Source organism: Pundamilia nyererei, unplaced genomic scaffold (assembly GCF_000239375.1).
Source record: "Pundamilia nyererei isolate P.nyererei 1_Seehausen unplaced genomic scaffold, PunNye1.0 scaffold00020, whole genome shotgun sequence".
In the NCBI taxonomy this organism is placed as follows: Eukaryota; Metazoa; Chordata; class Actinopteri; order Cichliformes; family Cichlidae; genus Pundamilia; species Pundamilia nyererei.
Genome location: NW_005187421.1, coordinates 2,709,176 through 2,733,737, shown reverse-complemented (window position 1 = coordinate 2,733,737; position 24,562 = coordinate 2,709,176). Strand labels below are relative to the sequence as shown.

At 37.9% G+C, this 24,562-nt stretch overlaps 1 protein-coding gene across 3 annotated transcripts in view; it reads left to right on the top strand.

The window, feature by feature from the left end:
• The window catches only part of fstl5 (follistatin-like 5), a 190,816-nt gene that overhangs the window by 90,366 nt on the left and 75,888 nt on the right, over positions 1–24,562 (top strand). For all 3 annotated transcript variants that reach the window (XM_005726504.1, XM_005726503.1, XM_013909182.1), the window contains exons 5-6: positions 10,376–10,572; positions 16,410–16,530. In XM_005726504.1, coding sequence (XP_005726561.1) covers positions 10,376–10,572; positions 16,410–16,530 — 318 coding nt within the window. The remainder of the gene's footprint in view (positions 1–10,375; positions 10,573–16,409; positions 16,531–24,562) is intronic.

The window sequence follows — 24,562 nt, the reverse complement described above, 5'->3', positions numbered from 1 at the left end:
CCTTGGTATTCCCCCGGATAAGCTGGAGGAGGTGGCTGGGGAGAGGGAGGTCTGGGCCTCTTTGCTTAGGCTGCTGCCCCCGCGACCCGGCCCCGGACAAAGCGGATGAAAATGGATGGATGGATGGAGAACTTTGACCTTGCAAGGTTGCAAGGTTGCAATGGAAAAATGAATACATTTAATAAAGAAACGATATTGAACAATAAATAGAATATTTTAAAGTAGTGACTGTAAATTAAACTAAAGTGAATCAACGGGTGGTGAGGTGTGGAGCTTACCATGTGTGGCATGCCATCACAGGTCCGAATCCCAGCAGATTCACCCCAAGGTCAGACCGTGCAATGCTCAGAGAAAAAGCAGAAACTCTGAGAGCTACATCTCAGACTCTGCAGTCCTCAGTTAGCATGTTAAGTGTAAACATTCATGACAGTACAATTAGGAAAAATACTGAAAACAGTGTTGGAGGGTCGATGAGTTATGAGCCATGCCAGTAATGGGAGATGCACAACTTGAACCACAATTTATTAACCAAAAAAACCCAAAAAAAATCATAATTAACTTTGTGAGGTGTGTCAGTCATTGTCAGTGTGTCAGTATTTAGATGAATGAATGTTAATTCTGTGATGTTGTGTAGTGTAAAACCTAAAATAATCTGGCTGTAGTCAACCAAATCAAAAACATGGTCCTGGGTCGATGGAGAAAGAGCTGATACAGACACCTGTTAAGTCCTCCAGGGACACTGGCCAGGTCCTCCCAGTTGTACTAATTAACCCCACCTACTAGGATACTGCACGACAACACAGAGGGTGTACTCTTAAGTACATCAAAACTCTCTTGTGTTCAGCATGGAAGCACCATGTTTTCACTGTTTTTTTATTTAGTTTTTTTTGTTGCAGCATGTTTTAAGTGCAATATAGATGATTTGCTGGGATGATATATTTGATATGTGCAAGTTGTTAAGACGTATCTTAAACAACTGAATGAAGCACAAACAGTGCATCACATTGTAACAGGAATGTGCATGTATTCATCGGGTGAAGCGGATAAATTATAATGTGCTGCTAGGTTTCCTTTAAACTGCTGGAATCGCAGCTACAGTACTACAACACAGACCAAAAATACCTGCCCAGTCAACAAAATAATTTTACTTGATCTTACTACAAATTAATGGAATGTCCACATCTTCTTTATTATGCTATGGGATAGTAATGTTTAGTGTTTACAGCTCTATACCTTTAGACTAGATTATTTAATGTGGTGCAGTCACCTTATTTGCAACAGTGTTGCATTTTAATGTCATAGTTTGTGTTATGTAAGGATTTATCATCTTCATCTTATAATATGATAACTCTGATTGGAGTAGTTGACACTCACAGGGATCACTTTTTTCTGAAGCAGAAAGCCACTGAAGTAAGGTCAGCATGCCTAAAGGGTAAATAGAAGCAAATAGAAGGCTTTTCACACCAGCACACATCTACCCATCTATTCCAAATCATTCTTGACTTGGGGCTACATAGTTAACCTCGCAACACCAAAAGCCTTTCTGACTATTTTAAACTGTAAATGTTACTGAGGTTACTCCTTATTTCTTTGCTTCCACCACTGGGTTTCAGTCTAACATTATTAACTCAGGTATTGACATCATTTATGCATCAGCTATACATCTGAGAAATATTTCTATTCTTGTTCAAGCTCGCTGATCAAACTGTGGCCCAACTGTGAAGAAATGATATTCCTCAGCCTGTCTGCAGTAGACCAAATATAGACCTGCAGCAGTGTTGATTTGATGTCTTGGCCAAGGTGTATTCAGCCCCTGGGTCACTGCCTTCTATCATGTCATCAACAAGACCTGCCACTGAAGGAGTAAGCTCTGTGTAATCAAGCCTTCTGGGATCATATTTGAGAGGAAAACAAAGCCTTCCTGTTCTCACAATCTCCTTCTCTTCTCGTTCTTTTCTTTGTCTTGTATTTCAGTCTAGCTTCATCTCAGTCTGGAAGATTAGTCTAAGCCAACCTACATTTCTTTTGGGAAAAGAAAGGCCTGTTTCTTTTGCCCCCCCCCCTCCCCCCTCCAACAAAAAAAGACCTACAATAACCAACAATTTCAAAGTATTTAAATTATACTTATTCTTTATTCATTTTTGACCAGTTTCCATTTACAGTCTCTCACTTATACATGTATTGGATTAATTAAATTGGCGCTCCAACCTGTAATGCTTTATACAATGCAGGAGTCAAGATGAGTCACATGTTTCACATTCACTGAAATTAATAATTAAGATAATCCATCAGAACATGCCACAAAGCCATCATGGCCAAGATCCAGCAGTGCTAGAACAAAAGGCCAGTAAAGTCAGAGTGTTCAGGTGTGGGTGTACTGGAGTATATAGTAGCAGATGGCACAGAAGTTGGGCTTTTTTTTAATAGGGGAATTGAAGCTCTGAACACCTCCTGGGGATTCTGTCAGTCGAGTGAAAAAAAAGGAAAGCAGTAAGGCTAAGTTGGGTGGATGGAGTAATGTTTGAGTAAAGTCTCCTAGATGATAATGATTCCATTCAAGGTAAGAGAGGAGGGGTGGGGTGGTAATACATCAAAGATTAAGACGTGAGGAAGAGCAGCAGTCTTGATGAAAGATTGGAAGGAGAGGATTACACCTGCATCTGGGGAGGAAACAGTAGTGACAGAGACTGAATGAAAGGGGGGGATCTGTCTTGTGCTGTTACTAAAGGCTCAGAAAGTTACTAAGTGGTAAAGAAACAAAGTGAGGTTTCCAAAGAAACTTTTGTATAGAAGTTGTCCTCTATATGAAAAATACACAATTGTTATTTGGTAAAGACAGAGTTGGAATTACTTATTTATTATTTTTATTATCATTTTGTTATTTTTATTTTTTGCAAAACATCTCATGGAGGGGGCTAGTGTGGGTTTTTGGTATATAAGACATCAGAGTTCACCTTTGGTGACTGTTTTAATATACTGATATATTAGCTATAAACACAATTACTTGGTTGTTTCTTTTATGTCTTTAAGCATGTAGACAGTACAAAAATGGGATGGCACCCATGGGTTATGAAGTCATATCAGCAAAAATGCTCATCCTCGGGGTGAGTGTTTTTGGTATCAAAAATCTCGGTGCTTTGAATCTCAGCTTTCGAAGGGTGTGTGTGTGGCCCAGAAACTGCAGAACACTTCATGCTCATTAGCAAATGACTGTGATAATCGTCCTTTATGACTGTAATCGTAGCCATAATTTACAAAATTCTACTTACCCTATTAAGCCATAAGAGAAGCCTTTACTGAGGTCACAGAGCAAAGCAGCCAAGGGCTATTTTTCTATATTCTTCTGTACAACTAGCAGTTTGTTTTACAAACTGAGCACTCTGCCCCTGGCCATTAGCAAGAAAACAGGTTTATGGTACTTGTGGACTGACTTTACATTGCATACCCAGAACCTACTTCCATATTTTATATGTAGTCTATTAATCCCAACCAAATGGTGTGTGTGTGTGTGTGTGTGTGTGTAGCTGACAAATATATCAGTAATCATTAGTTTTCAGATGACTGTGAATGGTTTGAAACAAATTTTACATGATATGTATTTGAACAAATACATATCATGTCTTTTACCAAGACTTTTTCCGGTTTTCCTTTTGTTATTTGTTAAGTTATTTTAATTGCCTGAACTTAATAAAATATCAATAGAGGTGACTGATAAGAAAATGCTCCTATAATTGACTTCAACAGAAAGCTTGTGGGTTTTTTCTCACTAGCTTCTGGTTTTAATAATTAAACAACAAACCAATCATTATCTCCAAAGGATAATTCAATAGATCAATCCTGTTCTTTGTACAGATGTTATTGGATACTGTAAAACATTCAGCCATCGGGCCAAACACAAGAAATCTGTTCATCAACTCTAGCAGCCACTTTGACATAAGTCTAACAATTTAGAGACCCATTCCCTGTAGAAATTGGACTGGCTTGTTTCCAGATTTGTTCTTTACTTTAATTGCCATGTGACCACAGATGGAATTGGTTTTTAGTACAGCATGAAAACAAAATTTCAGTACACAATGTGAGCAGCAAATCATATAGGCACATATAACAAAAGAAAAGCAGCTCCATGGCAGCTGGGTAAACTCAATCTGCTAATAAAGATCATGGAGTGTGATTAAAAGATCAAGAATATCTAACAAAAGGACCTTACGGTGTGACTTTGTTTCAACTTGCTGTTTCCAAGGGCAGGAATGAACTTCAGTTTTGTATTTCTTTACTTTTCAGTATGGATGCAAAAAGCCTCAGTGTGACTGAAATCTTTTATTTTGAACTCCGAGATATTAGCAGGAGTCTCTTCTCTGTGCCTGAAGTCTGCTGTGAGTGTTTTGCATTCATATCGACCTGGCCAGAGCAGCTTTGAGGGGTTGCAGCTCTACTGCCCAGATATCCATTTCAGATTCAGTCAGGTGTTGCGGCACTGACACCTCCAGTTGCTCTTAAAGATTGCAATCAGTGACCTCTGATTTGGTTAGCCCAGTTGTCATGCTGTGCTGTCTTGATGTATTGTGAGCAGCGGCAGTACCCAGGGCTCTGGAGACGGAGATGGAAAAGCTGCAAGAGATGGTTGGTGGGGGGCAGGCTTAGTCGGGCAAAGATGGGACAGTTTCAGTGGAGTTGACTCTAGCTATTCCGCTGAGCCGCCTTTTTCTTTTTATAAATAAAACAGTAGGGCTTTTAAAGGGGCAGGTTGAGGTAGCGAGGGGGGTTCAGTCACTTTTACGGTCTCTGTGGAGAGCATGTAGAATTTCTGTTTTCTTTCTCTGAGTCTACTGCATGTTCGGCAAAGGATTAGTGTGTATTTTCAGCTCGAAAAGTAACTTTTCATTAGTGCCAGCTGGACTTATATTGGTTGCTAATGCAGCAGCTGCTTCTCCATGCTGTTTGGCACAATACACGTTTGAGACTCTTAATTTCTTGTGCACAGTAGTGTGCCTCTCAGGTGCTTAGAAAGCAGACGTTTTTCACCTGTACAATATTTAAGTTTTCTACACTGACGTCATCTGTATGTGGAAATGTTCTTTAAAACAGAAACTACTTTTTTTGCTTTTAGCCTTCATGCTTCATTACATTTGCTCACCACAGAGTGTACCACCATTTCCCTGTGCTTGCATGCTGTTATACCCATGAGAATGGCACTTTTGTATGGTTTGAATGTAGGGTTTTGTTGTTGTTCTTTGGATACACTAATCTCCGGGTCATTGAGTCAACAGCAAACAGTAAAAGGGCGTCTTCCTTCACGTGGTATTGCCAAATTATCAAAAATTAACACTGGCTTCCATGAATACCTGGATGGCCTACATTTTGACTAAAAGCCACTTATTAACCAATTGCACACAGATGAATAGTCACTGTGAAAAGCTACATTTTTTTTGTCACTCTCACTAAATTGTTGCTTTCTCTGCAACTCTGTCCATGAAAACTGTCATGTATTCCATCCATGGATAATATTTAGTTTTGCATGTATTACAACACTTTTCCATGTCCCTGAATATATTATTTACTAATCATATGTTGTTTTCAGGGTGTGTTCTTAATAAGGAGACTGTGAATGAAAGGTACAGTTAAGCTTGCACTGGGGACAAGGGAAGATGAAATTATAAAGCACTAAAATCAAAACAAACACGTGGAGAACCCAGTGTGAAACATTAGTTAAAATTTTAGATGTTCTTTCTAAGGCTGTAACTGGCTGTTCAGTTTGTTTGTGAATGTCACTAAATGTAGAAAAAGCTGTCGGCTGCATAAAGCAGTTAGACATAAAGATTTTGTTGTTTGATCACTATTCATCACCATCCATCACTTTTGCTGCACAAATGCAAAATGTCCATCGATACCACTTACATAAAACAGATAAGAAGAACAGATGAAACTACATTCCAGCTCATCTTTAACACTTAGCATTTAAGATGCCATTGCTATTCAGTAGGTAAGGCTCAATCGTTTAAAGGCCTTGGTGTGAGTCGCCTAGTAAACAAACGTAACTTCGGTTAATGTGATACTATTGCAAGAATTGCTCTCTCTGTGTCCTCGAGGTCTTCGTCTTGAAGCTATTGTACAATACTCTGTTGTTTACCTCTTTTATATTTGCTGTTTCTTTGCTCTTTTTGTTGGCACAGGTCACTTGACCATTACCAGCACCAGCTGGAATAACTCTGAACTGGCAGGAAGCTTGCACACCACATTAAGCTTTTGCTTGAACCTTGTCCCTTTGTTTGTGTCATCTTATCCATGCACACGAGTAGCTATACTTGTGTAACAGCTAGATGGACCATTTAGTGGAATTTGCATGTTCTCCCTGTACCTGCGTGGGCTCTGGCTGCCTCCCACAGTCCAGAGATATGCATGTTAGTTTAACTGGTGATTCTAAATAGGCGAAGGTGTGAATCTGAGAGTATATGGCTGCCTTTCTCTGTGTGTTGTGATTGATTACGTATTTGTCCAGAATGTACTCTGCCTTTTTGCCCATTGCTTTGCCTGCTGACAGTGTTGTGTTATAAATCAAGCACACCCATTTGCCCTGCTATAAATGCTCAGACTCACCGTTTACAGCCGCACACAAGATGACCAAAAGAGAATCTTCGGTCAGTAAGATCAATCTAGAGGAAGCTCTCGGGGTTTCATAGTTGAACCTGTTGAAGGATTATTAGTTGCCTGCAGCTGTCCTTGTCCCTGGATTTCTCTGAGTCTTGCAGCCTCTCCACTTTCACAGTAATCGGTATCAGTTGACTGTTGGCTCTCTGTCAGTTACCCTGTGGCTATCGTGTTGGTCTCCCAAGGCATGGAAGTCATTGGAGGCATGCTTGCTGTTATGGTCAGGGTCTTAAACTTCCTACTGAAGCAGCCTGCTCTCCTACCAAAAATAAAAGGATAAGGTTAAAGGATTATTTAACATCATTATCATTACTGTAAATAAGATTGTAATGTTGATGGAACAGTAGAACTCCATTTTAAGCCTTTTACTGATATCTAACATGATCCTCCATCAAAAACAAAACAAAAAAACCCAAAACAAAACAAAGCAAGCACCTCTGTTCTTCCCTTGTTCTTCCATTACAAGTAATTTTGAGTCCAGACGAGGTTTGCACAGTTTTATAACCCATCCTGATTTCCTGTGTCTTTGTCTACAGTAAGACTGAAAAAAGGCAGAAGATTCAATTAACAAGACAATGTTGGAACTGAGAACTCATCAGTTAGTGATGATCAATTTAATGATCAAAGTTTTAATGGGAAATGTTTTTTTTTCTTTTTTTTCTTTTCTTTTTTTCTTTTCTTTTCTTTTTTTTTAGGATAACCCCAGCAATTGCACAGGAAAAGCAGACCCCATTGATGCATCCCTTTGAGCTCAAAAACCACTTCTGTGCCTGAGACATTTCCATATTTACAGGAAACTTTGGATTTCACGAAACAGAGAGTTATTCTTTCAGCATTCAGTAGATCTTAGTTTGACAAAGTGGATTGGACTGAATAACACAACAGCTTTTTGCTGAGTTTTTACTTGTTCCCTGAAGTACTGTTTTGACTAAGGCATGTTGGCATAGTTAATTTGACAGATTATAGTCGCCATTGCCAAATTATTGCTTAAACTCCCCTGTGTAGACAAGTACTGTTTGGATATGTTGGAGTGTTTAAATGCATGTTTTTGGGTAGCAGTTTGTCTATAAGTAGTTTCATTTACATCCACGTGTGGACCTGCATGCATGTGATAGTTCATGCTTCTTTTATGTAGCTGACCTTAGCCGAGGGTATGCCAGCAGCCATTTATCTTTTATTCATTTTACCAGCCATCTGTGACCAGGGCAGCTTCTCTGCCACTGATGCTTGTTAAAGCAGAACCTGCTCCAAGAGGTGCAGCATTCTGCAGTTGGTACACTTTGGAGGGCAAGTTACTTTTTTGATTCCCTAGAATTCACCAGCCATTATCACTATTTTGACAGCCAAAGCAAATTTTGTCATTGAAAAGAGCTTCCTGTTGTTTTGTTACCTGCTGCGGCTGCTAGAAAGTCCTTAGCAGCCACCACTGTTTTTGTTCACACCCTGCTAGTTACAGAGTGCTTCTGACTGAGTGTGCAGCTCAAACATCTGTCAACACCTCAGTTTGATAGTTATAGAAGCCAGACCATCACTGAGAGACAATGTGACAGTGCTTCTTTCTCTTACCTAATTTTCTCCACCTGGCTAGGTCATGATTTCCTAATTTTGGTACACCAGGTCATCAGAAAATAAAGCATTTATAGGAGTAGAATTACACTGTTGACAATGTCTTTGGATAAACAAAACAAAAGAGACCGTCTTAAAACACAACACATAGATTACAGGGAAAAAAAATCTTTAAAGTGAAATATGTCCACAAGCATCTACGGTAGATGTGTTTTTTTATGCGTCTTGGGACCAAACTGTTCCTACAAAATATAAACCTTGTTTTTCAGTTTTTTTAATATTCATAACTACAGCAGAGAGCATGATCTTCAATATGTTGATCCAATATCTCCCACAGTAAACATTCGTGGTTGGAGTTGGTAACTGTAAAGGTCATCGCATGCGATTCGCATCAATTTTACACTCATCAAACATTCACTTGAACCCTTCTGCCCTGCATGGAATAGCAATGATCAGACACTAATGGCGTTAACTTTTCCTTTTCATTGCAGCGCAGAGAATGTGGCAGTTTTTAAATTTGAAAAGGAGAGCGCTAGTATCCAAATAGCACCTGTTGTCCATGATATTGACATCTGTATTAAAGAGAAAATCTTATCTAACAAGCTTGTATGGAAGAATCTATATTTGTCGTGTTTCTTGTTATTTGCTTTTCTCTTTTCATTCATAGATAAAGGTATTTCTTCACTTTTTCCACCAAGAGAATAACAGCTATCACAGAAAACTGCAAATCTCAGTATATCATTTCTAATAAGTTAAGTGTCGGTTGTACATTGTTTTTTTTTTTTTTTTTTTTTTTTTTTTTTTTTCTTTTCGTACATTGTTGTTTACACTGAATCTTTACGCTACCATATTTTTATACTTAATTTTTATACTTTCTTCATGATAATAATAAACATTATATGAATGTGAAGAATAGAGTTTTTACGCCTTGGGGACTTTACAAGGTTACAGAGAACTGAGATGAAAATGATAGTTTCGGTGAAAGCCAGTTTATTTCCCTGGCAGAGTTTAAGGAGAACTTCTTCAAGGCTGTCATATCCAAATGATGGCGAGCGTCGGGATTACATCAAGCATCTCATTTAAATGCTCACTGATTGCTCAATTTGTTTCTATAAAGGAATGCTTGAAGACATTTACAGTACAAAAATGAGATCCCAGGTATCTCATAATGACATGTCATTGGTTTCTGGGGTCACTCTGATTCTACTTAGCTAGTCATCAGCTTTCGGTGAGAACCCAGTTCTACTGTGTGAAATTCTCATTACCAGACTCACTAAATCATTCCTGCTTGATCATCCCCAACAAAGATCATTTGTCTCACATGAGATTCTGCAACGAAGCTATTATTCCATACTTGTCCCATGTTGATCACGCAGTAAGATGTGGTATAGATGTCAGCGTCCTCTCCAGAGACTTAAAAGACTTCCCAGTGAACAGCAACGTTTTTCCCATGTGCTTGTTGACATCAGCTAATATAACTGTTATTAGTAGAGAGAGACTTCCAGATTTAGCAAGGAGAAGCTGATTTGACATGTGTCAACCTCTAGTTTTAGTCCTTATTTTTCTCTTTGGCTCCACTCTACTCTGCTGAATCTTTCATGTAGTTTACGTCTTTGATCTGGAGCCTTTGATGGTGGATTGTAAATACAAAACCAACGTGTTTTCTGTTGCTGTCAGGGTTAGTGTTTGACACCTGTGTGATGGATTTGTTCATCAGTTTCTTTGTGTTGAAGAGGCTCCCGCTTTCTTAGTTTGAGGCAGTGAAGGCAGCGTGTCTGTCACACTTTGTGCTCCCCTCGGGAAAACAATCTTTAGCGTTTGTTATTATGAGGAAGACAGTCAGAGACCTGTACAGATTTGGGTTTTGCTGAATATAAACAAGAGCTAATGTTTAATAATGTGAATCTTCAGGGGGATTCTACCTTGCTTGGATACTAATTGGCTAAAAATGTGAAAACACTACATCCATTGTTACAAATAATAAGTTCAATGTTTTTAATTGTGCTTTGTTCTGCACTTGGGAATAATTTAGATATTTATGAAACATGTTATCGGATAAAATAAACATGTACTTTCCCCTTAGCTCTTATTGCATTTTTTACTACAAATAAATAAATAAACTCTCCATCATCCAACCAGTTTGCCTTTTCTTTTCCCCCCCCAGATGATAACTGTAGACTGAGCGACTACCGACGGCTGAAAAACAAGATTCTGGATTTGCATGAGAAACGATACATGGGGCCTGCCAGCCATGGTAAACACAAGGACAGCATGGTGGCCAAGAAGCAACTGGTTGATGTCATGTTCAAACGCTTTGATACAGACAATAACGGTCAAATAGATGCCAGCGAGCTCTCACAGGTAAGAATATGGGAGTAAAAATGAGCTTGACTATGCCACTACATATTCCCCCTTTCAAAAATGAATGTGGTATTAGTGTGTGTTTGGCATGAAGGTAACATACTGCTTAACCTCGACTCACAAGCTAACACTGGTCTTAAGGTATTTTTTAAAGCATCATTTAAGTACAGAATAAAAAGATTTGCTTCCCATTTCAAGAGACTTCACAGTATCTGTCATGTCTGTCAAAACTTGAGAGCCATTTCATTTAAATATCTCATCAAAGGGGGATAAAAAGTGAACAAACCATCTGTGCGCTCAGGTGTTTAAACTGTCCTCTTTCATGTGTGCCAGAATTGTGTCCGTTTTACTCCTTTTACCCTTCCCTCTGGTAGCTGTTGTGCATCGCTCAAGGTAAATCTTTTGAAAAGCAATGTGGGTCAAAGGAGCCATGAAGCTTAAGGGAGGCTACAGCCTTTGACCAGCACTACCAAGAGGGATGTTGTAAAAAAGACCTTTTTGTGGCTGCCGTAAGGAAGGAAGATATTCTGTGCATATCAAATAAAGTCTCCCAGTACCCCGGGATTGAGTTAATATAGAGCTTATTTGAATAATTGAAGGGGTAAGCAACCCGCAGTGGTTTTCAAAACCATCATATCAGTTTCTTTTCTTCTGTTATCTTCCTGCTGATCCAGTAGGAAATCCTGCGTGTACAGAGGTCACCTTGGTAAGCTTTGTCAGTGCCCTTTCCTCTGACTCATTAGATCAATATTTTAGCACAGGAGGTTTATGGCATATGGCCACAAAATAGTGATATTTTCATATTATTTACATATTTTTACATGTTTTAACATTAAATGGTACTCCTTGCCAGCTTGAGAGAAATCAATGCTCGGTGAATAAAATACATAGTCAACAAACTATGTTGGACTGGTATGTCTGTGAAGGTTCTCAGTCATCCCCCCAGGGGGTTCATGACCCTCTTGGGGGACGCTCCCCTAGGACTTCAATCTGGGACTCTCTACCATTTGACCTTAGAGCTGAAGAAGCTTCTCGTTGATAGGTGAAACATCTTCAAGCAACTTAAAGAGACGCTTTTCCTTCCAAGCTCCTTAGACCGTGTTGGACTGGGTTTTATGGAAAAACATTGCCAATATACCCCAAGTGTTAATTTGAATATGCCCTTTCAACCTATTGAATATTACTTTGGCCTGGTTTTTAACCCTGTTTGTAAATGAGATGTAATCTTTTCCTCTGCAGAGTTGATACCCCCACCAGGTGTTTTGAATCATGCAGGCTAATAATATACGTCCAAATGGAGGAACTGTTTTCAGGGATTCCTCCAAGTCTGTTTTTAGCCCTCCTCCCATTTTTGTTGTTTACATATATGGGAAATTTGGCATATTTCATGCAGAGCCAGCCACATAAACCTCATTCACAGGAAAATGGAGAGAAGGGAGCGCTTTTGGGAAGGGCAGAAATTGAAATATCAGTGAATTGCAGGTGGCCCTTATGGGGGTTTCAACTGAATTTATTATTTTTTTGTTCATACAGATATGCTTTTTTTCATGAGCCTACCTGACTTTGGGGTATGCATGCAGTAGTTAACCAAGAAACTTTTTTTCATTTGTTTTGTTATTTACCTTGGAGAAAATATTGTCCAAAAAAATCCATCAATGCAACAGTCCAAACTGTATCTTTGTTTGCCTGTAGTAAGTGAAGACTATTTACATGTTTACTTTACAGGCATAAAAATGTTTCTGATTAATTTAATTCACATCAGAATAACTACATAATGACAGCAGGACAAATATCGCTTCGAAATAGGTTTCTCCATCTAATCAGTCAGTTAACAAACAAAGGCTCTCATGGGTTAATAGCGCTTCACCATCATGGCTCCTATACCAAATTAATAATTTGTTTTCAAATGGATTCTCTGCTTTATTGAGTAGTTCTTCAGAATTTTTTTTCAGAGTAATTCATAACTCAACTTAAATGATGTAAGTTACACAGTAAGGTTATGACTCTCTTAACTTGTACTGGCAGGGCCGTGCATGTTTTCTTAACCTCATCTGCTTGAGCTGGCACTGAGTTCTATCTTATTAAGAAATTATAATTTTGAAAGAAGAGATTAATGCAAATCAAATTTGGCCTGAACAAACCTTCAAAAAGAACTACATAAGCAATTCACACATTTTTCATCAGTTTAAAATTACAAAATTATGGCTGCCACCCGCATGGCCTAAAGCACCCTTTATAATTGGAGCATTCTCTGATCTCATTTGAAATTCTAGGACAGAAATCCCTCACTTGGACTTACTCAATGTGCTAGAGTGTGCACATGAAGTGACACAGGGAGCAATTGTTCCTGCCCTTTTAGTCTAGAGTGCCCTTTTAAAATGGCAAATCAAAACATATTTTTTCTTCATGCATTCATCGTATCTATCATTGTACCAAAGATAATATTTGAAGATTTATCTTTTACTAGAAAAAAAAAATAAAACACTGCTTCTTGTCCAGTGTTGATCCTGATATACCGTTTATTGTCTACAAAAAGCATGATAAAAGATGCTGTAGAATTTGCTGTAAGAAGAAACATTATGTAAGTTTTTTTTTCAACTTGCATCTATAAACTTTTAAATATAGTACAAATCTCAAGGTTCTAACTAATGGAAAATTGCTCTTTTAAATCTCTGCAGAAGTCTAGTCTGAGTTGTTATCAGGTCTGCAAATATTTCTAAAAGAGCTGAATTCAAATTAAGAGGAGTGCGAACAGGTGACTTCTGATCCCTCTTTTGGGATTTTGGGGGGCTAAAATAGATATAAAAAATAGATGTAACGAATTTGCAAATCTTTTGAAACATTCATAGCACAGTCACTGAAGATCTTGCTTCATAAGTCACACATCCTAGTATGAGTCCTGCAGTATTGTTTTGTACTGCAGTACCTAATTCATCCTCTTGACAATACAAAAGGTTTTCTTTTTGTTTTTTCTTTGCAGATTCATGCATGGTTTACGACTACCCTCTTTTCACATGAATAACACAGAATCTTATTTTGTTTGTGTAAAAAAATAGTAAAGGTGGATAAAGAGGAGGCAGATGCAACTTTAAAACTTTTGAAATTGTAAGGGAGATGATGTGTAAATTGTTATGGTTATGAGGGAAGAGCAGAGTCGAGAGTGAAGGAGATGAAAGCACGTCTGGAATGCTGGAAAATGTTCACATACAGCAAGGTTTCCACCAGTGTATTGCAAGCCTGGAGGCGCAACAGGGGGTTAACTTAAGCATCCCAGCTGAACAACCTTTCTAGCAGGAACCGTATAGTTATGGTACATAATGTCTGTATTGCAAGAATAGGTTCCGTGTAAGTAAAAAAAAAAAAAAAAAGAAAACTCAGTGTAACTGCTAATTGTAAGACATATGTTCTGTCTGGGTAACCAGCCAATGTTCCATTGGCTTTGTAAATTAAGGTTCAATTTAAAACAGGCAGAAGCTGCAATCTCAATACACATATATCTGGTTAACCTATCGATGATTTGCCTCAGATCATTTAGCTCACATGGTCCACTGAACATGTGCAGGATATGTTACTGCTTTGTTGTTCTCTTTTTCTCCAGAGGAGTCACTGGAAAAACACTGTAGAAACAGAAATGGAGTTTATGCATCAAAGCCTGCAATTCCAATGCATAAAAGTCTCTTAAATGCCACATCACTCCAGGTGATGAAGAGACCAAAAAGCAAGCAAAGAAAGGAGCAATGAGTAAAGACTGTTTTTGAGTTAAAATCATCTTCTTTTTAAAAAAAATTTCTAAGCCCAAGAATGAAAAGAATGAAAATAGAAAATTTGTACATTGAATTCTTTTTTTTCAGTGATTCAACATTCAAATTAAAGTTAGGTGTAGCTCACATAGCATCACAGGTAATTCTTAAATTTTGGGCAAGTCATCTGGGAAAGGGAAGTGCACTGATCCGATGGACAATGCATGATGTATAAAGCCGTCCCTTGTGATCAGCATTTTGACAGCTGATCTAGTATGATGGATGTTTTACTGCCAGGGCCATGCAGAAGGTGTGGAATAGGATCATGTTTTTATCAGGATGATGACATAAACTGCAGTATTTTGGACCTGTTCATCCACTGTTGTGACAGAACTTCATTGACTTTCAGTTTGGCTACAATGCAAATGTTACTGAACATGACCACAGCCTTCATAGACTGACACTCTACCTGAAGGTACTGTAGTACTTTTAAATATTAATCTGAAAAGCCAATGATTAACAAAACTGTCTACTATTTTGTAGTTTTGTGACTGTACGGTTCTACAAATACTAAAACCATTGTATTTGTTTTTCAAATTTAAACTTTCAATTGTTAACTGGCTTTGTCTGAGTAAACAAGATGGGGGAAATGGCCTGACATTGCGTAGTTTTTCCAGCAGAGGGCACTTTGCAACTTCGCTTTTGGCAACACACATGTTTGAAACACAGCAAGCATAAAAACTACATGATCTAAGCAGATTTGGCCAGTGTAAATCACTAAATAAATAACTACGTATAAGAAATGTTAGCAAAATTTTAAAATGCGCAAAATTTTCAAATCACCAAAATATCAATATTGGCCTTCACAATCCTATGTTTGGGCTTCGGTATAGTGAGTGGAGAATTGGAGAATATAGTTGATATCTGGGCCATTACTTCCTTTTTTGCGCATAATTACACGCTGGTCACGTCATCATTCCAGCACAGAGGTGGATTCAAACCCATCATCTTGTTACTGTGAGGTGACAATGCTAGCCACACAACTTGTCAAAGAGTAGATGCAAATAAGGTTAACGTAAAAAACTTAATTGACCTGAGATAGTACCCGATGGTTTCGACTTTGCATTTCAGCCAGTGCATTCCAGTTTTAGTGAAACCGTTTTCTTGGCAATTAGATATATGGTACTCAAATTTTCATTTTGTAATGACATGTGTAATCCAAGCAACACCTATTGTTTCTTAGATTTAAACCTGGGGTAAACAAATTTTTTTTGCATCAGTAAACAAATTTTTTTTGCATCAGTGGACAAAAGATCTATAATGATCTTACCACCTACTCACATCTTGCATCACTTGATCTCAGTAGGTCACATGATAGGGTGAGACAAGGTCTCGCAATGTTTCACCCGGACCTCTGCTGATGTCCTTGGCTCATGTGATGAGGCACATGATCAATAGCGGGTCAACAACCATCTTAAGGGACAACTCGCACTAGGGTTTAAATACCTGGGACTCTCCACCATTTGGTCTTAGAACTGAAGAAGCTTCTCGGATGAAACGTCTTTAAGACACTTAAAGAGGTCCAGTCGCTTTTCTTTCCAAGCTTCTTAAATTACCATGACCTGGATGATTGAGAACCTACACAGACAATCCATATTAGCCTTTGTTTGCCTCATCCCACTTAAAATGGACTTAAAGGCAACTGGACATCTGTCCCTCTACTGTGTTCAGCTTATTAGGATATACATGTCTGGTGGGCTTAGAGCAGAAAGCAAGTTTAAACCTACACAGATATGTGTTAAACCTACACTTCTCTGTGTAGGTTTAACTGTGCTGATTACTCACTGTAGACTGAATAAGCAGTGCCATCACTGCTGTGGTTTACTTTAAGAGACATCAAATCCTTTGGTGGAAAAGAAAAATGTTATTAGTCAACATCTGGCTGATTTGTTTAGTGGCAACATTAATTGCATAGAGGTTTTGTTTTATTATAATTTCTGGAACAGTACTGAAAAAAACCAACAGACACACACAAACAGAATTAAAAAAAATGCTCTTAACCTTCTTTAACCAACGATTGATGTATTCTCATTGAAGGTCATCAAGCAAGAAGGTCTATCCAAGGACATCTCTGAATGCACATTGTTTGACTTGCTGAAGTACAACGACGTGAACGATGATGAGCACCTTACAAAAGAGGAGTTCTACACAGCCTTTGGTGAGGATACAGTTTTGTTACTCCCATCGTCTGTTTACATTGTTCAGTAAAATATATATCAGATGTGACAGAAATGTATTTTTAAATTTGCAGTTTTAGTCAATACTAAATAATAGCTCTTGTCTTTAAAAAAAACTATATTTTAAAGTTGATGGTTCATATTGTCCTAGTGTGTAAACATTACGACAATGTTTACAATGGCGTTCTTTTTACCCAGTTGTTAGTTAATTGATTTGGAAAGTAGTGCAGTAATTATGAGTATTATGAGAAAACAGAGAGTAAATTGAAACCCTGGGAAAAAAAATCTCTCAGATGCCACGACATAATTAATGTGTATACTCATATTTCATTGATACTGATGCTCATTTCTTCTTTATTCTCCTTTTAATAGCATAAAAGTATAGAATAGCCGATTATTTGTCCTTGCACACTTACAACGAGTACACATACAACTGTGCTGGAATAAAAAATAAATAGTAGACAGCAGGAATAAATGGCAAATAGGAGAAATATATGCAATCAAGAGGGATGTATACAAAACAAAAGAAATATATACAAAAATAGGAGAAAGGCACACATTAGAGAACAATGAGTGCAAAGCAAAAACGTAGTCTGAATAGAGTCTGTGTGTGAGGGGTCTGAGTGATGAGGGTTCTCAGACCATGGCTTAGATTATTGAGGTGGGTGGGCAGGGGTGGGTTGTCAGGGATAGTGTTTATTGAAAGTCTGCATGGCCAAGGGGAAGAACCTGTTTACGAGTCTGGAGGTGTGGGACCTGATCTGCATGGTCTCCCCCAAAAATCCCTCCATAAGCTTAAACTGGTTCAGAACTCTGCTGCTCGCATTATCACCAGAACCCTCTCTTACCAGCACATCACCCCTGTTCTTCAGGAACTTCACTGGCTCCCTGTGAAATTCCAGATAATTTTCAAACTTCTTCTGCTCACCTTCAAGGCCATTCATAACCTCGCTCCTTCTTACCTTTCTGACCTGTTAACCACCACTTGTTCTGCCCGTCACTTCGTTCTTCTTCTTCTATCCAGCTTACTGTACCTTCCTTCCGCCTCACCACCATGGGAAGCAGAGCTTTCAGCTGCTCTGCTCCCAGGCTGTGGAACTCTCTGCCCCCTGAAATAAGAAATATTGGTTCTCTCCCCCAGTTTAAATCCCAACTCAAAACTCATCTGTTCAAATCTGCATATTCACTGTGAATCCACTGTTTGTTCATTTTATCTTGTGCTTGTATTTTATTGTTCTTATTCTGCCATTGTTTTACTAAGTGTTTTATCCTATTGTAAAGTGTCCTTGGGTGACTTGAAAGGCGTTCATAAATAACATTTATTATTATTATTATTATTGACCAGAGGGCAACGGGTCAAAAAGGTGGTGAACGGGGTCACCTGTGATGGTTCTGGTTTTCCTGGGACATAAGCAATTTTTTTTTAACGTGTGTAAAACCTTTGGTCTTCATAAAAGAAATATGATTGATTGGTAATTTATTTCAGCATGTGAACAATATACAAGTACATTTAGAAAAGAAAATAAGAAAGAAAAAATACTATACAAATTACATACAAAAAAAATGTTCTGATTAATTTACATGTTGAAAGGGAGTGGGAAGAAGTAAACACTTATTTAATCCCACCCCTTTGCCATAAATTATCAGTTAATATTTAGTCAGCTTCCTTACTGATATAATTTGTAATAAAAATAGTGAACAGATTTCTGATATACTATATACTATAATATCACATCATGAGTTTTTTTGTTTGTTTGTTTTTTAAATACTTAATTTAAATATTTTCCTTTTCTTTATAGTTCGAGAAGATCATATTTTTTATAACTCTTTTTGAACAGTTTTATGTATGCAGTTAATTAGGCTTTGATTGAGTTTTTCTTTGAAATCTGAGAAGGACCTAACTTGTTATTAACATTTGAACTGACAGCCTGTTTCTGTTCTTTTGGCCATTACAAAGTTAGGATTGTGGTAAACCTCGAGAAATATGTGATGTCTTGCCAAAGTTTACTCACTGAGACCTGCGGATTGTTGCCAACTGTGTTGTACTATTGAAGGAGTTCAAAGTGGAAATGGTTCAAAAGAAAGCAGGTCACAACTTCTTAGAAACAGTAGTTCAATCCAAATCTCCATCATTAGGCAGCATAAAGACAACAGGTGCTGTGTGATATCTGAGTCACACTAACACATGTGCACCAGTTTCTGTCTTTTGTTTCCTTCCTATTCACGGTTCCTCCCTGTCTGACATTTTCAGTCAGCTCAATATCCTCTGACAGAATATCCTCTGACATTTGGCTGGCTTGACACATTTAGCAGAGGGAGAGAATTCATAATCAACCTTCATCTTATCAGCCCTTTGTATTTGAAGCATTTCCTAGAGGAGACCAAGAAAAAAAAGTCACAGGAGCAAATGACAAAGTGCAAGAGTCTCATCTAGTCTGCTGGATTCCACATCATACATGAATGTGTGGGAGAGAAACCCCTTCTGGCAAGTCACAGAAACACAGAACCCCATTCTTTGAAGAGTTGAGTTGCTCTGTCTCTTCCTTTTTTAGGTTTTAGAGGATTCTTTTTTTCTCAAGTTTCCAACTTAACTGCTCACAAGGAAATAGGATATTTAATGTGAGTAAATAAACTCTGTGATGGAGTTTCTTTCAACCTGCCTTACTCCTCTTTTAGACTTTTTCATTTTTTTTATCCTTGCGTGCCACTTTATGTTACTATTTAGTGACAGCGGATAATTATCCACGTGCAGAATTAATCTTTGGATAAGCTATTTTTTAAGACGCTTTACTGGAAATTGCTTCTATATTGATGTTAATAGTTACAGAGGCAATCAATAAACAATATGCTTAGCACAGCTGAAGTAATGTGTCTTTGTCAACAACTCAGGATTTCTGAGTATATTAATATAGAAAACAAACAGAAATAAATCCACAATACTTTCAGTGGTAAAAGTTCTCATGTAACATACTCATTTTCCTGTGTATATCTCAGTGTGAGATAGAAATACATATAAAGCAAAAAAGATTTTTGTTTTTTTATTCCATCCCATGTGGGCAGTATCAGATTGCTCAAAGGAATTCAACTCTCTTCACCGAACACTCAATATTGAATACTTGGTTTACTGACGTGCATTACATACCTGGAGGTCATGGTAGTACTCAGCTTGTGCTTCTTCACTCTATTCATGTCCAAACCTGTTTCTCTCTCCTAAATACTTCCATCCTTTCAAGATAGGCCCACAGCTCAGAAAGAAATGATGATAAAAAGACCAACATCTCTAGAGACTTAACAGCGTGACTGAAGAATTTAGTTCTCCTAATTTCTATGTAAATGTACTTATCTATCATATAGTCAGTAGAGAGAGGTGATAGTAACTCTAGTGTAGTATAAAGTGTCTTTCTTCTAGATACTGACCAGAAAGCCAACACCCCAATCCACTGCCATTCCTTCAAGTTGAGAAGCAGCGAAGTAGTTAATTTTATAGAAATACATCTTTCTAACTATGGAGGAATCAATAAGGGGAGCTAGTATTAAAATATTTAATCACAAACATTTGATGCAAACCCATCGTTTTGTTCTGTAAGCATGCCTGAAACATGACAAAAACCGCTCAATTCAGAAAAGAGCTTCAAGTGCTACTCCTAGTTGGTGTTTAGGGAGTAAAGGTTTAAAACCATAGGCAGTATAAAAGATAGATGTAGCAAACGTGACATCAGACATTGGTATTTTGATCTTTTGGAGCTGGATCTGACAAGTGAAGGATGGATCTGGCTATGGAACCTTACGCTTATTGGGTAATGACTTGTGAATATCAAGTGGTTGGTAAATGAGGACATCCTCCTTTCTCATTTTTTACAGAGTTCACAGAACAAGGGAGCCAAGGGTCATTTTCACGTTGATCTTTATACAACTGGTCTTTTTGCGAGTCTTTTAAGTCACTTCCATTTGCGCTTTACTTTTCAAACCTGAAAACCTACATCCATCTTTTTTGCAATGTAAAACCAAGTAACATGTGATCTACTACAGCAGATTTTTTTCTTTAAGCTTAAATGTGACTTTGTTAGTTTGCTAAGTAATTTCAAGGTGATGTTGCGTGGCCTTCTAGTTTTCAGTCAGCGTCAGTAAAACTGGGGAGATCAACATATAAGTATAAATAAGTGTATATTTAAATAAAATTCATCTCAAACTGAACAAGTAAGATATTTAAACAACCTCACAGAAAAACAGAATCTCTCTTTTCACACCAGAGAGAAAAATGTGTAAAACCAGACTGGTTGACAAGTGATTGCTGGAGTTAGGTTTGATTGCTAACTTGCCAGTTACACCGGTGTAACTGGAGAGTTAGCTCTGAAAAGCTCCTTGCAATTGCTTTGATTGGTAGAAGATTGTCATGGTGACAGTAGTCACCCTTTTTCACCATTTAATAAAATCCAGATTTGAGGTAAAAAAAAAAAAAAAAAGTCTTGTTGACTTTTGAAAAACAAAACGAGGGGGATACCTGTTCATTCAACTGGGAAGACAACCCAGACTCCCCAAAATATATATTTCAGGTCGATCACCAGGCTGCATACTGTATTTTGCCCTGATGCTCACAATCATGCAACATAAACGCTAATTGGAAAAGCATTATTTTTTATAGTATATTGAACTTACTAAAAACACAAATCAATCAGTTTTACTGAGCATGGCTAATCTATTTTATTACTGCTGATAGTGTTCTGTCTGTGCACAGGTAGAAAGCAGCTATATGATGAAACATACTTAATTCTTTTCTTCTTTCTTCTTTTTTTAATCTGAGTGGGCTGGTGCGCAGCTGCTGATAATGCTGCAATAACAGGCATCTCCAGTATAAATCTGAGTCAGAGCACTGAACATTTATTTCAGTGACTTGTAGGTTGTAGCCTGATAGAGCCTGGTCACAGAGCTTGGGGTAAAACTACACTGTAAAGTTATAGTTTCTCACTTCATTGCCAACATAATATCTGAGTGGCAGCTATAAAAATCTATGCAAATACCTTAAGCGCTATCGTAAACTGAGCACGATCATAAAGTAAATCCGTTGGCTCAGTGTATCCAGAACTATGGTGTGGCTTGGAAATGAACAGCAGTAAAGGCAGAATGACTCTCCATGAAAACGACACCTGTCTGACTGCTGCGCTAATAAGGACCCTTTGCACACCTTTATGGAATATTCAAAGTATTGCAACATTGTTTGTCAGGACAGAAGATAAGATTCTAATGTCCATGCATTATTCATTCCTGCTTTGCATACACTGGAAGGGGGTTGAGAATCAATTTGCTTCAGCTAGCAGTAAGGAAACTGTCTGGCAGAAGTGATGTCTTTTAATTAGATGATGTTACAGATATGAATGATGTCTGCCATGCTGCTGATAGTGAGTACCATGTCATCGTTGAATAATTTGGTGAATGATGGCTCAGTGCATCATGGGTAAATAGATAAGGTGTCATCTATCACAAAGTGTCATTAACTTTTGGCGCACGAGTGACAAAATACATTGCACAGACACTGAAGCACCCGCATCATGCTCATTACCAGGCACCTTGATTTTATTTTGGGGTCTCATAGAAAAGTTTTACATGCTTAAACTATGTTAGTTATCTTTTACATACTGTACCACATCTTGCCATCCTTTATCTGCAGCACTCAGTTTTAGAGTCTGTTTCTTTAATATCTGTCTTCCAAAAAGCCCAGTCTGCTCTGATTCATTTTGGCATTACAAAAAAACTCAACTTTTTGATTGTTTTAAAATGCTGCAACTGCAGCAAATAGTTTCATTCACATAGTGATGGAGACAGAAAAAGACCTGAACTACAAATGAGCTGTTTTAGTCCAGCAGCAATGTTTCCTTTGAGAGAAGAAGACTGTTTAGCATTGGCAGTGCTCTTTTACATGCGCAAAATGATATATACAGTAACATCTGTCATATTAGAGTAGAGCAAAATATATAAGGAATCTTATAGCAATACAACATGAAAATAAACTCAACTATGGTAAATATACATGTCTCACTAAATACGAATGTCAAGTCAAAGTCATCTTTATTGTCAAAAACCATATGTACAGATCAATGTGTTGTAACAAAATCTATAATACAGTACATACAGTAGTTATACCTGCACTATGGCATTTGTTGTAAAGTGCAAATTTTATGCCATGTTTAGTCAGTATACAGTAGCAGCACTTGTATTTTTTTATTTTTAAAAGAAGACGCTGCTGCCTGCACAAGTGGCAAATGTATCACGCTTGCTACTATATCTGTAGTTAGTAGGATCCTTTCTGCTTTAATGCTAAGTCTGATACTTTCCTCTGTGAAATAGCAGAAGATAAATATTCCCCGTATTGTGGAAATCCATCTCTTTCTTTGCTTTACTCAAATTAAACAACTACCAGAAAGAAAAAACCTCAGTAAGCAACTGAGGACAGCAGAAGGTGCTACGCCAATTCAAAAGGCACATAGAAAAAAGTACTACTGTAGACTTTTTACACTCTTTTGCGCACTTGCAAATAAACTTTTGTTGTATTTAAATTCAGGAACCAAATCCACAAGCTGAAAGAATGGACAGTGTCTAAAGGGTGGTTTAAGATTAGCCAAGTCGGGTGCTTTTAGATTGAGGGCTTTTGAAAGCTGATGCGTGCAATTCACACAGAGACTGAATCCTTGTGTTAGTGAGCTTTTTAAGCTCTTTGAAGTTGGCTGTACAATCACAATGTGCTTTGCCTGTGCACCGCACACTTTAAATGTTATTAGTTTGGGAACACCTACTGAATGCAATCTTGAGGCATACTGCTTGGCAGACAACAGTGAAAATGAATTTGAAAGTATTTGGAAAGATCTCTCTGGATGAATGCAGCCTGAGGCAAACTTTAGTTTGAAAATCTATCTCTAACAAACCCCCCTCTCAGGTCCATAGACATTATACAGATTTGAGCCCCTTTCTTACATTTCAACTGTAAACTGTATTTGCCCTACTTTAGGTTATATCCTGTTAGCATGATAGAAATAGGTGGTTTATTTAAAGAATGTGGGATGCAGTATGTAGTTAATCGAATATACAATATTTGACTGATTCATAGTAATGACATACTCCAGTCTCCTTGGTTATCAACATATTGATCTGAACCATGACACCTGCTGACAGAACACATATCCAATATAACCACCTCTTTGATTTCTGCTGAGACTAAAAAGCCTTGGAGTGCCTGCTGGCCTCCTGAGGGATTGGTGGGAAGCTAAGATGGACTGTAACGTGAGCTATCATATATTACTCTTGTGATCCTCACACAGAAATAATTTCTACTGTCTGCATCAAAACACATGATGTGTATTCATGTAGGGGTTATCCACCATATCCATCTACCTACAGCATGATTTTTCCTGGTTCAAAATGAGCCTTGGGCAGCTGACTGCATTTTAGCACGATTGATCAGTATGTAGTTAAGGCAATAAATCTGTGTTACTTTAACAAAAGTCTATTTCTGTCCACTTGTTAAACAAAAGCGTTTTATATTAAAAAAAACATTAAAAAAATAATCCAAGCCTGGTTATTGTGCTTTGGGGGATGGTCAAAATTAACAATACATTTTTAGAGTGCAAGAATAATCCAGACACATGTTAACACACCTGAAGTAAGCTATGAGTGCGTTTTGTTATATTAGTGCAATATCCAGTTGTGTTCTAAGATAATGCTGTGGTACTATATGGTGGGGCGTGGCCTGCAGTGCCGTGCAGGGAAGGCGTACGCACCTGCACGGCATCTGCAATCATGCCTCGCCGACTTAAGTATTGCACCGGGTCCTGTTATAGTGGTTGTTGTTATGTTGAGCTGGCAGTGGGAGAGCTGCAGCTCAGTGTGTGGATGTACAGCAACCGTGTTTGAAATAAAGTGTGCTGCAAAGCATAAATATGTCACCGGGTCTGCCGTGGTCATTCACATACTGTAATATTTTGCCAGCCGTAGACATTATAAAATATGTAATTACATAATGTT